This window comes from Bos javanicus, chromosome 10, assembly GCF_032452875.1.
Source record: "Bos javanicus breed banteng chromosome 10, ARS-OSU_banteng_1.0, whole genome shotgun sequence".
Taxonomy (NCBI): Eukaryota; Metazoa; Chordata; class Mammalia; order Artiodactyla; family Bovidae; genus Bos; species Bos javanicus.
The window spans coordinates 36,061,697-36,077,060 of record NC_083877.1 but is presented as its reverse complement, the minus strand read 5'-3'; the positions used below and the strand labels follow the sequence as shown (position 1 = coordinate 36,077,060).

Below are 15,364 nucleotides of genomic sequence, written 5' to 3'. Positions count from 1 at the left end.
AACAGAAAACTGTTCAGTTTGCTTGGGAACTGCCTTAGAGGCGGAGGATTGACTAGAAAGAAGCAAGAAGGAACTTTATAGAGGAAATGGAAATGTTTAGTATCTTGATTGTGGTGGTGGTGAATACATTGGTTGAAACTCCTTAAACTATACAGTTAAAATGGGTGTATCTTAGATGTAAATGATATCTAAGTAGAGGTTATTGTTATACCAAATGTTATTTTATTTTTTAATAATTTTATTTATTTATTTTTCTTATTTATTTCTGGCTGTGCAGGATCTTCGTTGCCATGCAAGCTTTTCTCTAGCTGCGGAGAGTGAGGGCTGCTCTTCACAATGCTACTCTCATTGTGATGCACAGACTTCTCACTGTGCTGGCTTCTCATGCTGTGGGGCGTGGGCACTGTGTGGGCTTCAGTAGTTGTGGACTGTGGGCTCAGTAGATGTGACTCCTGGACTCTAGAGCACAGGCTCAATAGTTGTGGTGCTCAGGCTAAGTTGCTCCTCAGCATGTGGGATTTTCTTGGATCAGGGATCAAACCCGTGTCTCTTGCATTGGCAGGCAGATCTTTACCATTGAGCCACCAGGGAAGCCCTGCAATAGCAAATTTTAAAAAGATCTTTGCCCAAATGTCAGAATGGATATTAGAGTTTATAAGACAAAAGATAACATGCTTTGTAGCCCATAATTATTTTTATTTACATTTTTAAAAACACTGAAGTATAGTTGGTTTACAATAATGTGTTAGTTTCAGGCAGATAGCAAAGTGATTCAGTTATATATATTTTTCATATATTTCTGAAGATAATCTTCAGATTATCTTCCATTATAGGTTATTGCAAGATATTGAATATATTTCCCTATGTTATACAATAAGTCCTTGTTGCTTATCTATTTTAGGCATAGTAGTTCGTATCTGTTAATCCCATATTCCTAATTTATCCCTTCCCTCACCTTCCCTTTTCATAACTGTAAGCCTGTTTTCTGTGTCTGTGTCTGTTTCTGTTTTGTATATAGATTCATCTGTACTATTTTTTAGATTCCACATATAAGTGATACCATATAATATCTGACTTCCTTCACCAAGTATAATATTCTCTAGGTTCTTCAATGCTGCTGCAAATGGCAATATTTCATTTTTTATAGCTGAGTAATATTCCATTCTGTGTGTGATGTCTATATCTATATATTGTGTTTTCCTAAACTGTATATCTTGATGGGATAGCCCATCATCCTTAAGGGTAGACTGAAAAGTAGGTGTTGGTGGAGCAACAAATGGGGCTCTGCAATCCTGGCTGTATCTTAGCTGTGAGGCCTTGGGCAAGTCATGTAACTTCTACGAAGACTCAGTTTCCCCATCTGTAAAGTAAAGATAATAACAATACCAGTATATTAGAATGATGACTTTGTGTTCCCTATCTGGATCACAGAAGACAAAATTCTGAACCTGTTTTTTTAATTAATATTTATTTATATGTTTTCCGCTGCGCCAGTTCTTCACTGCTGCTGCCTGAGGGCTTTCTCTGGTTGAGGTGAGCTGGAGCTACTCTCTAGTTGCGGTGTTCAAGCTTCCCATTACAGTGGCTTCTCCTGCTTCAGAGCACAGGCTCTAGGTGCACAGGCTTCAGTAGTTGAGGCTCATGGGCTCTAGAGCATGGGCTCAGTTGTTGTGGCCCAGGGCCTTAGTTACTCCCAGGCGTGGGGAATCATCCCATACCAGGGATTTAAACTGTGTTCTCTGCATTGACAGGTGGATTCTTAACCACTGGACCACCAGGGAAGCCCCCGAACCTATCTTATCTGACAAATGTGTGTTCACTCTTAGGCTGCGCTATGACTTCATCTGAAAAAAAACTTGACCTGACCCAGGGGAAGATAATTATAATACTAGTGCACCCTTGCAGAGTACTTTCTCTGCACAACACTATTCCAAGCATTCTCTATAATTCATTTAATCCTCACAACATTCTATGAGGCAGGCACTATCTTAATCCCATTTTATAGACAAGCAAACTGAGGCCCAGAAAAAAAGGCCACAGTTAGTAAGGGATGCAACCTGGATACCAATCCAGGTGCTTTGACCCAGAATCTGTGCTCTTAACCATCAAGTTAACTTATCTCTTGTTGACAAAAGCATAATTTGTGATAAAGTCGGGGAAAAGAACTTGATTTAGAAATACTAACTTTATACAAACAAATGAGAACAAAATGCAGTACCTTTCATATCAACACTTTTATGAAAAATAGTGAAAGCTAATTTTATGTTGGTGTGGAAAATCCTGCTCTGTTTCTAGTTTCAATTGCTGTGGTTCAGCTAAAGAGCTAAAGAGCTGGAGAAGGAAATGGCAACCTACTCTAGTGTTCTTGCCTGGAGAATCCCAGGGGCGGGGAAGTCTGGTGGGCTGCCGTCTCTGGGGTTGCACAGAGTCGGACACAACTGAAGCGACTTGGCAGCAGCAGCTAAAGAGCAGTCTACCCTACTAACAGGGTTAGGGAGACCAGCCCTCATGGTTTTAGAGCTGAAGTTCTGTATCCTGGGGAGGTATCCCTAGGTCTAGCTGTTCCCTGCTGAAATAACCCTGAAGGAAATGAAAGCTGTGACGTGACCTGGATTGGGCTCTCGCCTCCCTTCCCAACTCATTTCTCCCACTCACTTCCTTGGTGAGCTGAGCTAGTTTTAGTTACACAATGGACCAGAGTCTTTCCCTTCTGGGCCGGATTCCTGCTATTCCTTCAGGCTGTTTCCAAACCCTCTTTGCTTGGTTCACACTCATTCCCAAACCCAACCAGACTGATGAAATTCGGCAGGTACACACCTATGTGGTCACGCCAGCGGTTAAAATATCCACTTCCCTGAGTGTGTCTCTCACCATCACTCTTCCCTAGGAGCCAGCCATTAAAGGTTTAATCTCTGGCATACTAGAGATTTTCTAAAAAGCTGCTCCAGCCCAAGGACCACCATCTCTCTGTGGGCCAAACCAGTTGTTAAATAATGTAAATGTCATCCTTGGTTCAAACTATATAAAATGCAGTTTGTATAAGCAATGCCAAGGAGAGGATTTGGATATCATTACTAACTGAATACTTCTTTATTGGGTCCTCTTTTTTGTAAAGCTGCTAATGTTCATCTTAATCATCAAAGGAAAACACATGCTCTAGGGTTAACCGCAGAAGGTCGAGTGGACCTTGGTGGTCTCATGCCCCAATTTCTATCCACGGAGACTTTGGGCCAGCGGAGCCAGTCTTTGAGGAGAAGCAAGTAAGGATTAGCTGAGCCATTTGGACAAGTGCTTGTGACATCAAGGAACTTGGGGGTAGTCTCTTTATCATTTGGTAAATCACGCCTCACCATTCATTTATTTATTCCACAAAGAGTTAATAAGCTCCTCTTTAAGTGGGATGCCACTGGGCTAGGGCAGTAAAAGCCAGAAGTTGTATGATACCCTCTTTGTCCCCTATCCTGTGTATAAGATGTGCACACAGGAAACACGGAGTGTTCTCAAAATGAGTGAGACACACCTTGAGTTCAGAGAAGGAGGGTTAACATAGGATAAGCAAGGTGGAGGAACACATGAGCCCGGATTTGTTCATCGCTGTGCACTGAGCACTTTCCACAGTGCTTACCCCACAGTGGGTTTGCAAAGAACCTCATGGAATGAAGGGATGAATGAGAACATAATCATAATTCATGATCCTGCCATTCTGACATTGTTGACATGTTGGCGTGTTTCCTTTTTTTCTAAATATACAATGAATGTGTATTTTTAAAAATATTTATTTATTTGGCTCTTCTCAGTTTTAGTTGTGGCATATGGGATCTAGTTCCCTGACCAGGGATCAAACCTGGGCCCCATGTGTTGGGAACTTGGATTCTTAGCCACTGGACCACCAGGGAAGTCCCTGAACGTGTATTTTTTATTTCAGTTTTTTTTTTTTTTTTTTTTGCATAGAAGTAACATGTTCATTGTAGAAAAGGGAGATAAAATGATGATAAAACAACATAATATTAATAGCTAACTTGTGCTTAGTGTTCATTATATATCAGGCAAAATCTGCTTCCCAGCCAGTGACAATGACTCTCTACATTTTGGTCTAAATCCTTCTTATAGGACTTTTTTATTCTAACTGTACACTTAAAAAAAAATACTTGGCTCAAACTGTTTATATACTTCTGTATCATTTTACATTATTTTTTAAAACACTTTCCTACATCATTGGAAGTTCTCTTAAGGATTATTTTAGTGGCTGTTTATCCCATCCTGGGAGTATACTGTAATCAGAAGCTGTGGATGACAGCAGAGATTCATATACTATCCAGCAGTGAATAGGGATTCACTGTAGTGTTTTAAGTGGGAGAGTAACAGAATAAACTTGTTGTCTTAGGAAGCTTGAGTCCACTAGAAATGAGCAGAACAAAGTCAGGGAGGCAGGCAGGAGGTGATTCTTTGGGCAAGGGATGCCAAAAGGAAGAGGAGTGTCAAGTACTTCACAAAAAGGATTGAAGATGGAGAGGAAGGAGTCCAAGCACATGGTGAGGTTTGAAGACTAGTCGGCTCCAACTCTTTCCAATTCATTAGCTGGAGAGAATTGTGTTAGCGTTTTCAGAAATGAGGAAGTTAGGGGGAGAGCTCTATTAATGAAATGAGAGAAGAGTACTTTTATATGAACAGTTTTAGCTGGAACTCCTGCAGGAGGTTAAAAACAAACAAATAAAAATACTGGGCAGGGCTTAAGAGCAAAGTCTGGGCATAAGTGAGAGGTTTGAGGAGGTAGAAGCAGTGAGATCGAGTGGGTAGAGATGAGGTGGAGAGAAAGGCAGGGAGAAGAAAAGACTAAGGCTGGATGTTGGGAGAAGGGCAGGGCTGGGCAGAAGCCAAGGAAGTAGCCAGATCCTTAGGACAGATGGCATGGAGAGGCTGGAGGGGAGATGAACAAGATCTGTTCCCCTGGTACCAGGAGGCTAACTCAGTCCAGGCCACTGAATTTTGCTTCTGACACCCTCCCAGGATGCAGCACAGGGAGTAGAGAAAAATCCAGTTATTGTCTTATTATCATCAGTATGTTGGTAAATAAGTAGTTTTTCCCAGGTTTATTAAGTGTTGGATATAAAATTCTTTTTATTGCATCCTCTTTTTATTTCAAAGCTTTCTGACCTACTCATTGAGTCTCTGGGCTCCTTTTGAGCAGCAGGCCTGATTCAGAAGTCTCGGAATGGAGTATGCAGAGGATATAGAAAAAGATTACAAGAGGTACGTTTCATTGACAAAGGGCCTCAGCACTGAACTTTTTTGGTAAACTCTTCCTTTTTTGCTAATCTTTTTTTCAACAATAGGAGAATCCAGGTGGTGGGTATGGGTAGATTTCTTTTGGTTTATTGAGTTGAGGTTTTGCTGGAGGTATTTCAATGTATGCAGTAATTTTAAATAAGATCAGGGCTTAACAGAAATGCCTAGGAAATTGACCACACCTGCTGCTGCTGCTGCTAAGTCACTTCAGTCATGTCCAACTCTGTGTGACCCCATAGATGGCAGCCCACCAGGCTCCCCGTCCCTGGGATTCTCCAGGCAAGAACACTGGAGTGGGTTGCCATTTCCTTCTCCAATGCACGAAAGTGAAAAGTGAAAGTGAAGTCATTCAGTCGTGTCCGACTCTTAGGGATCCCATGGACTGAAGCCTGCCAGGATCCTCCATCCATGGGATTTTCCAAGCAAAAGAGTACTGGAGTGGGGTGCCATTGCCTTTTGGTGAATCTATTGATTGCTAGTTTTGGGATGGTCTGCCACTTAGGAGCCTCTTTGATCTTGACGCTAGTTTCCTAACTTTGCTGGACTCCCCGTATACTCCCCCCACATCCCTCAACCGCTCAGCAATCACACTTGGATATCTTATGAGATAGAGCAAACTAAAGAAGCTTCACAAGTCTAAAGCTCCATATACCTTCTGTTGGACACTTTGGAAACAAAACGTTATGACTGCCAAGATTCAATGTCAGGACCACGTTTCAGTTTTTTTGTGTGTTTGTTTTTCCACTAAATAAAACTATTTTTATTAATCTTACACTCTGCCTAAGCTAGCTAATTTTTTTTTAACTTAAGGCTTAGTTTTTTTTAATATAGTTGACTTAAAATATTAAATTAGTTTCAGATGTACTACATAGTGATTTGACATTTGCATACATTATGAGATGATCACCATAAGTCTGGTAACCATCTGTCACCACACAAAGTTATTACAATATTATTGACCATATACCTTATGCTACACTGTATATTACATCCTCATGGTTTATTTTATAACTTGAGGTTTGTACCTCTTAACCTCCCAAGTATTTCACCCCCATCCTCCTTCCTTCTGGCATCTACCTGTTTGTTCTCATAGATGTGTCTGTTTTTATTTTGTTTTGTCTTTTAAACATTTTAATTAATTTTTTTTAGGCTGTGCCACACAGCATCTGAGATCTTAGTCCCCCAACCAAGGACTGAACCTGAACCCCCTGCAGTGGAAAGGTGGAGTCTTAACCATGGAATTGCCTGAGACGTCCCTAATTGTTTTGTTTTTTAGAGTCTACACGAGTCAGGTCATAGAGTATTTGTCTTTCTTTGTCAGATTTAGTTCACTTAACATAATACCCTCTAGATCCATCCATGTTGTAACAAATGGCAAAATTTCACTTTTATGGCTGAGTAATATTCCTTGGTACATGTATATAACATCTTTTTCCATTCATCTATTGATGGACACTTAAGTTGTTTCCTGGCTATTGTAAATAATGCTACAATGAATACTGGAGTGCATGTATCTTTTTGAATTACTGTTTTTTGTTTTCTTCAGATAAATACCCAGAAGTGAAATTGCTGGATCATATGGTAGCTCTTCTTTACCGTCTGAGCCACCAGGGAAGCAGAAATGCAGGAGACCTGGGTTTGATCCTTGGGCCACGAAGATCCCCTGGAGAAGGGAATGGCTACCTGCTCCAGTATTCTCGCCTGGGGCATTCCATGGACTGGGGAGCCTGGCAGGTTACAGTCCATGAGGTAGCAAAGAGTTGGACATCACTGAGTGACTAACACCTGGTAGTTCTATTTTTAATTTTTTGACGAAACTTCATACTCTTTTCCATAGTGACTGCATCAATTTACAGTCCCACCAATAATGTGCAAGTGTTCTCTTTTCTCCACATTCTCACCAACACATTGTTCTTTTTGATGATAGCCATTCTCACAGTTGTGCTTTTAATTTGCTTTTCCCTGATGACGACTGATACTGAGCATCTTTTCATATGCCTGTTGGCCATCTGTGTGTCTTGTTTAGAAAAACGTCTAGTCAGGTCCTCTGCCCATTTTTAAATCAGGTGTTTTGTTGTTGTTGTTGTTGAACTGTATGAGTTCTTTGTGTATTTTGGATATAGTTTCAATATAGTCCCTTTATTGAATATATTGTTTGCAAATATCTTCCCCATTCAGTAGGCTGTCTTTTTGTTTTGTTGATAGTTTCTTTCAATGTGCAAAATCTTTTTAGTTTGATGTAGTCCTGTTTGCTTATTTTTGCTTTTATTTCCCTTTCTAGGAGACAGACCCCCCAAAAAAAATATTGCTAACATCATGTCAGAGAGCACATTGCTTATGTATTCTTCTAGGAGTTTTATGGTTTTGGGTCTTACATTTAAGTCTTAATCCATTTTGAGTTTATTTTGGGATATGGTGTGAGAAAGTAGTCCAGGTTTGATTCTTTTGCATTAGCTGTCCAGTGTTACCAACAGCATTTATTGAAGAGCCTATCTTTTCCCCATTCTATATTCTTGCCTCCTTTATTGTAGATTAATTGATCATATTAGTGTGGGTTTATTTCTGGGTTCTATATTCTGTTCCATTGATCTATGTGTCTTTTTGTGTGTTAATACCATACATTAGGGTCTTTTGTTTGTTTTTTAAATAAACTTTAGAACAGTTTAGACTTACAGAAAAATCAAGAAGATAGCACAACGTTTCCCTGTCTTTCACGCTCAGGTTCCCCTATTATAAATATTTTACATTATATTGTACATATTTTCCAGTAGTCATGTATGGATGTGAGAGTTGGACTATAAAGAAAGCTGAGCCCTGAAGAATTGATGTTTTTGAACTGTGGTGTTGGAGAAGACTCTTGAGAGTCCCTTGGACTGCAAGGAGATCCAGCCAGTCCATCCTAAAGGAGATCAGTCCTGGGTGTTCATTGAAAGGACTGATGTTGAAGCTGAAACTCCAATACTTTGGCCACCTGATGTGAAGAGCTGACTCATTTGAAAAGACCCTGATGCTGGGAAAGATTGAAGGTGGGAGGAGAAGGGGACGACAGAGGATGAGATGGTTAGATGGCATCACCGACTCAACGGACATGAGTTTGAGTAAACTCCGGGAGTTGGTGATGAACAGGGAGGCCTGGCATGCTTCAGTCCATGGGGTCTCAAAGAGTCAGACATGACTGAGTGACTGAACTGAACTGATTGTACATTTTGATGTCACTGCTTATCACAATTAATGAACCAGAATTAGTCCATTATTATTAACTCAGGTTTACATTTTATTCAGAATTCCTTAGTTTTTACCTAATGTCCTCTTTCTCTTCCAAAGTCCCACCCAGAATACCACATTACGTTTAGTTGTCATGTCTCCTTGGGCTCCTCTTGTCTGGGGCCGTTTTCCATACTTATCTTGTTTGATGACCTTGACAGTTTTGAGAAGTACTGGACCACCTTTTGGTAGAGTCTCTCAGTTGGAACTTTCCCTGTTTTTCTCACGATTAGACTGGAATTCTTGAGAGGAAGGCCACAGAGGTAAAATGTCATTCTCTTTGCATCACATCAAAGGTACATACCATCAACTTGACTTATCAATGTTGATCTTAATCTTGATCACCTGCTTGAGGTGGTGTTTGTCTGGATTTTCCACTGTAAAGTTGTTTTCTCCCCTACCCTTTTCAATCTTTGCAAGGAAGTCACTATGCATGGCCCACAGGAGTGGTGGTTTACTCTCTTCTTTAAGGGTAGCGCATCTACATACAGTAGAAGCATTCACAAGATCATTCATGGGAAGTTTGTATATTATCCCCTATTTATATCAGAATAGATATGCTATTTATTTTATATTTTGGGTTATAATCCAATGCTGGTTTATTTTATTGCTCAAACTGTCCCAGATTTGGCCTGTGGAAGCTCTTTCAGTTGGCTCCTGGGTCCTCTAATGTATCTCCAGCTTCCTGTTGCTTTGTTTGTTTGGCACTTCCTTACTTTCTGTACTACAAAATGTTCCAGGCTCATCTTGTATGTTTCCTGCTCCAGTCCTAAATTCGATCATCCCTCCAAGGAGAAAGTCAAGGCAACATTTTAATCTTAGCAAATGTGTATCTGACTGGAAGTTGGGACAATTTCTCAGGTGGACAGGAACAAGACTCAGGCCACCCTCAGGAGGGGACTTTCCCAGCAACAGCAGCAACCAGAATTGCAAGTCTTTAGTGAGAAATAGATGACTCACCAGCTCCCCAGGTTGTCTCCTCCTTCCCCCCTCTTGCTGACAAGTCTGTCCCTAAACCAGCTCAGACAGAGAGACCCAGGTTAGAAAGTGTCCCCACCCACAGGGCCAGCAAAGAATGGCCTGTTGCAGGCCAAGTGGGGTTTAACCATGACCAGCTGATACCTCCCCCATTTGTATTATTTCTATTCCCTTCTACCTGCAGAAAGAATTAAACATGATTACTCTCAAATTTACAGCTACAATAAAAGTTTTTTTAATAATAGTTTGGGTAAAAGGATAAGAGCATGGTGAAGAAGAGTGTGTGTGTAGTAATTTTGTCCCAGACACCCAGACTGGGGCAATTTCCCTAGGTTCCCTGAATCACAGATTGCTAGCACCAGAAATAAGAAATATTTAAGAAATAAATATGAAATAAGGAAGCTTCACCTAGCATGTTATAGCTGAGATGGAGCAAGTGATCTCTCAGGAATTACACAGCTAATGAGTTGAAGAAGTGGGAATACTGGGGCAGGTTTCTTGATGTCTAGGTCTTTTCAAATCCCCATTCTTGCCTCCCTTTCCAGGACAGCGAAAAGAATAGCTTTCAGACCTTCTGGGCGACACAGTGTGAAGGCAGCACTTTCAGGCTTCTTTCACTTGCCGGATGTCTTGTGTGGATGTGTCTGAGGAGTCATAGGGGCTATAATTAGGGGTTATTAGCATCCACAGATACTTGGAGGTAAGGAATGTAGGATGTAGACACTGGGATACAGAAGTCAATACTGGGGATCCTACCATTTCCGCACAGTCAAGTTTTTAATGATTAAATCGGCAACTTTCTAGTTGTTGTCCTCAACATTTGATCAACAGTTGGTGGTAGGGGTGGGGTAAGGAATAAAAATCAGAAATCTTGAAACATTTTTTCAAGAGATTTTGAGATTTGGACTTAGGGATTTTTATACTACCTACTGCTTGAAAAATACAATGATTTCTTTTCTTCAATTTTCACTGACCTACTCCCAACACTCTCCCTTCAACAACTCGTGAAGGAGGTGTTTTCAATGATCTTTATATAGGCTGAGATCTTCGTACAGGCTTGGAATTCAGAGAAAGGATTCTGGGCCTGTTGTCACCTGGTGTGGCTACAATAAAGAGATGAAATTAGCATCAGGCTATTCTTCACTTGCTCTCTTGGTGACCTTCCTAGAGTTACATGAGATATCATGTCTCTATCTATAAACATCTTCTAGGGCAAGGACAATGGGTGACCCAGGACAGCATCAGCAAACAGGTAATTATTATGTGCTTTTGATGATGATGAAGATAATATTAGAGACTTTGGGGATACAGAAAATATTCAATTGGAGAATTGTCCTTGAAGATCCTCCCCAGCTAGCTTCTCCAGCATCCCGAGATCCTTTAAAGGAGCAGAGTGAAGGTGTTTAAAGCCTGCCTTCAGGCTGAATCTAGAGGAAGCTCTTCCGTGGAAGAGGTACAATACATTCTTGCCTGCCGTGTTCCCTCTTGAGCTTATCTTCTGCCTCTTCATGATCTCTTTATTTTTAAAAAGTAATTCATTAATAAAATTATTATCCAGACTTTTTAATACTCAAACATGTCTTTTTTATTGTTTTGATTTGAATAAACGTTTAATTTGAAAATGTTGCATTATGTGTTCTGCAATTTGCTTCTTCTTCCTAACAATAAATCCTGGATATCTGTCTCTGCCAGGATACCGAGATCTGCCTCATCTGGGCAATTCTTTGTTCTCGAACTTGTGTGATTCCCTGAGCGTCAGTTTTCGGCCCGCGTCTCTACCTCCTGATGTTAGAGACTGCCTGACCTCTTGGGGCGTGCTGAAGAGGGAGGTCCTAGAGGAGGCTCGGAGGGTGGGCGGGGTCCGAGGCCGCTTGGGGTATGCAGATGAGGTGGGCGGGGTCCACATAAACCCAAGGGTAGCGGCTGGCGGTTGAGCTGGGTTTCCGCGGATTCAGTCAGAGGCAACCTACGGAACGTGCTTCACCGATCACAGCGGAGCCTGGTCCTCGGCTGTCCCCTGAGCGGGTCATGCCCCCGCGGGAGCTAAGCGAAGCCGAGTCGTCCCCGCTCCGATCCCCGACCCCTCCCCCGGGACGGGGCAGCGCCTCCCCCGAGCTGGGCATAAAGTGCGTGCTGGTGGGCGACGGCGCGGTGGGCAAGAGCAGCCTCATCGTCAGCTACACCTGCAATGGGTACCCCGCGCGCTACCGGCCCACAGCGCTGGACACCTTCTCCGGTACGTTCAACGGCCGCGGCGGCCGCGTGGCTGGGGGTGGGGTTGTGCACTCAGGGGCTGCGGCTGGAGCAGAGGAACCAGTGCACCGAACCCCCCCGGGAGGCTGGCGGGAGCAGGCCCCAAGGTGGCGCTGCTGAGGCTTGGTGGGATCAAGTACGCTCTTTCTTTTTCTTTAAAAAAATTTTTTTTTCATTTATCTTTGGCTGTGCTGGGTCTTCGTTGCTGCGCGGGTTTTTCTCTAGTTGCGGCGAGCGGGGACTACTGTAAATTGTAGTTCGCTGCTTCTCACTGCGGCGGCTTCACTTGTTGCGGAGCACCGGCTCTAGAGCGTCCCGGCTTCAGTAGTTACCTCATGTTTCGTTTCGGTTCCAGGGCTCTGGAGCACAGGCTCAATAGTTGTGGTCATGGGTTCAGTTGCTCTGAGGCATGTGGGATCTTCCTGGACCAAGGCTCGAACCAGTGTCTCCTGCATTGGCAGATGGATTCTTTACCACTGAGCCACCAGGGAAACCTCCTTTTCTTTTCTTTATTCGAGTATAATTTCTTTACAAAGTTGTGTTAGTTTCTGCCCTGCAACGAAGTGAATCAGCTATATATATACACGTATGCCTCCCTCTTGAACACTCGCCTCCCCCCATACCACCCATCACAGAGCACAGAGCTGAGCTCTCTGGGCTGTACTGTAGGTTCCCACTAGCTATCTATTTTATACACGGTAGTGTAAATACGTCAAACCTAATCTCAGAACGCTCTTTCTAACTCAGTCTTTCGCCTGCCTCTCCCCTGCAGTGCAAGTCCTGGTTGATGGAGCCCCGGTGCGCATTGAGCTCTGGGACACAGCGGGACAGGTGAGAAGTAGGAGCATCCTCTACTGGTCTGGGGTGAGGTGGGTTGGAGGCTGGGAAGATCCCGGGTCCATCAGGAATGGAGAAGGCCTTGGGCACTTAGTTATGAGTCTCAGTCTCTAAAACCCAGGTGGCAAGGGATTCCCTGCATCCTGTGGCAAGGAATAATGGCCTGAACTTTCCATCCTAGGAAGACCTTGACCGCCTTCGCTCCCTCTGCTACCCGGATACAGATGTCTTCCTGGCCTGCTTCAGTGTGGTGCAGCCCAGCTCCTTCCAAAACATCACAGAGAAATGGCTGCCAGAGATTCGTACTCACAATCCCCAGGCGCCCGTGCTGCTGGTGGGTACCCAGGCCGACCTGAGGGATGATGTCAATGTACTGATTCAGCTGGACCAGGGGGGCCGGGAAGGCCCGGTGCCTCAACCCCAGGCTCAGGGTCTGGCCGAGAAGATCCGGGCCTGCTGCTACCTGGAGTGCTCTGCCTTGACGCAGAAGAACTTGAAAGAGGTGTTTGACTCGGCCATTCTCAGTGCCATTGAGCACAAAGCCCGGCTGGAGAAGAAACTGAACGCCAAAGGTGTGCGCACTCTCTCCCGCTGCCGCTGGAAGAAGTTCTTCTGTTTTGTTTGAACAGCTGTGGCAGCAAAATGATCAGTAGGCCAATGGCCACAGACTTCTAGAACCTGAGACATGGGGCCTTTGAGAGGCTCTGCTGGCAGGGCCAGGACACCCCCATGGGACTCAGTTCCCGTCTGAACGCTGTGGAGCCATGGGCCTTTAACTGCCCGCTCTTATATGCTAGGGTGAGCCTAGGGCCTGGAGGAGGGAAGGCTCTGACTTGGATTTCTGTGGTCAAGGCTGACAGAGAAATCCTAGTACTTTGATTTTCATGGGATGATCCTGACAGTGTCAGCTGCCTCCAAGCAGTTTGGGATCCAATTCCCATTTTCTTATTATGGGCCCTCAAGCCAGCCTGGCTGAATTAAGACCCCTTGTGGTGGTCCCCACCCTTTCCTTGGCCCAGGGGTGAGGAAGAGCCTGAGGAACAGCTGGGCATCTCGGAAGGCTGGAAGGTGTCCAGCCCTGATTTGGAGAGTTTAGAATGAATTGACTAAGACAGAGGTCTGTGAGAGATTGAGAAGGAGCAGAAAGTACAGCCTTGGAGCCTTAGGACTAGAGGCAGGCTGGGGAGAAGACAGATCAGAGGGCTTCTCTTGGAACGAAGAAGAGAAAGGAGAGTAGAGAAGTGGGGCAGCTGAGGAGCAAGGCTGACACTTGGGCTGTCCTCAAAGCCTCAAGGCCAGGGAGGGCGGGGCTGGTGCCTGAGAAGAGCTGGGTCTCAGGGCTCCCTAGGCACTGCCCAAACTGGCTGGACAGGAGTGGGGCAGGAAGTGAGAGGCAAGGCCCAGCAAGAGGAGGGGGAGGAGCTGCAAATCGGAGCCTAAAGGAAGAAGGGGCTTTCTCCAAAATCATAGCCTAGAAGACAGGGCAATGTGGAATCTGCAAATAAAGCCTTAAGTTTCTGAAGCTGCTGTCTCTGTGTCTTTTTCTGGAGAGGTCAGCATGTTGGTCCCTCAAGACCCAACAGTTTGGATGGAGACAGCTTGGGTACCAAAAGATTGAGGCTAGATTGAAAGGTGAGGGCTGGTCTAGATGGGACAGTGATGGGAACTGGCCTGTGGGGAGGGGTTTGGGGCGCCCCGTTTGGGGCTTAGCTGGTTCCCAGGAGAGCTAGCGTGGGAAGCAGCCTGGAAACGGGTTTCCCCAGGTGTCAGCGCCAGAGCTGCTTTCCCATGACCTCACCGGGCGGGTGGTGCCCCTCCCCTTTTCCCCTCCCTTCTGGAGCACAGTGCTCAGCCCTGGGCTCTGGGGCAATCCTGAGCCCTCTAACCTTCCTGTCTACAGTGCCCCAGGGTTTCAGATTGGGGAGGGCCCTCTGATTCAGACCCCAAACACGAAGGGACCCCCATACAACTTAAACCTCAACCACTGGCCAAACTTCTTGGACTTGGGTTGGTTGAACTCAGTCTTTAGACTTAGCACTCAAAGGCTACATAAGGACCTAGTGAAGGTCAAGATGCCAGTGTTAACAATTTATATTGCTTTTTTTCTTTTTTTGGCCTCTTCTGTGCAGGTTGTGGGATCTAAGTTCCCCAACCAGGGATTGAACCTGCCCTCAGCAGTGAGAGTGAAGTGTCCTAACCAGTGGGCCACAAGGGAACTCTGGTTAACAATTTAAATAGAAGTTTGGTCCCAGAAATCCTTTGAGAGTGAAGGTTCATTGATTGATGACTTGGAAAGGAGCAGGGATTCAGAGAACATTCCCTGGACTTGGAGCTGGAAGGACGTTTAACAGGTGAATTTGGAGTGGGATGGGCACCACTTTACCTGTAAGGAAAGGGAGGCTCACAGAAAAAAAGGTAATATCCCAAGTAATATACTATTATAAGTGGCCATAAGAACTTTGCAAACTCTGCTGCTGCTGCTGCTGAGTCGCTGCAGTCGTGTCCGACTCTGTGGCAGCCCAGCAGGCTCCCCCGTCCCTGGGATTCTCCAGGCAAGAGCACTGGAGTGGGCTGCCATTTCCTTCTCCAGGCACACCTGGGACACTTGCTAGGCAACTAATGGGCCAGGTGAGCCTTCTGTCCCGGCCCAGCTCCCTCTGCAGGAAGTTGTGTGTGTGTGAGAAAGAACGTGGCTGTGGGACAAAAGTCCTAGCCAAGTGAAACCTCAGATAATCCCCAAGTTTAG

The 15,364-nt window shown here is 44.5% G+C and overlaps 1 protein-coding gene across 1 annotated transcript; it reads left to right on the top strand.

Annotated features, from left to right (window-relative positions):
• The first annotated feature begins 11,101 nt into the window (after positions 1-11,101).
• RHOV (ras homolog family member V) lies at positions 11,102-14,140 on the top strand. The gene is made up of 3 exons (XM_061430803.1): positions 11,102-11,764; positions 12,554-12,612; positions 12,800-14,140. Exons 1-3 carry the CDS (start codon positions 11,557-11,559, stop codon positions 13,241-13,243), a joined length of 711 nt encoding a protein of 236 aa, XP_061286787.1. The 5' UTR covers positions 11,102-11,556; the 3' UTR covers positions 13,244-14,140.
• Positions 14,141-15,364: the final 1,224 nt, after the last annotated feature.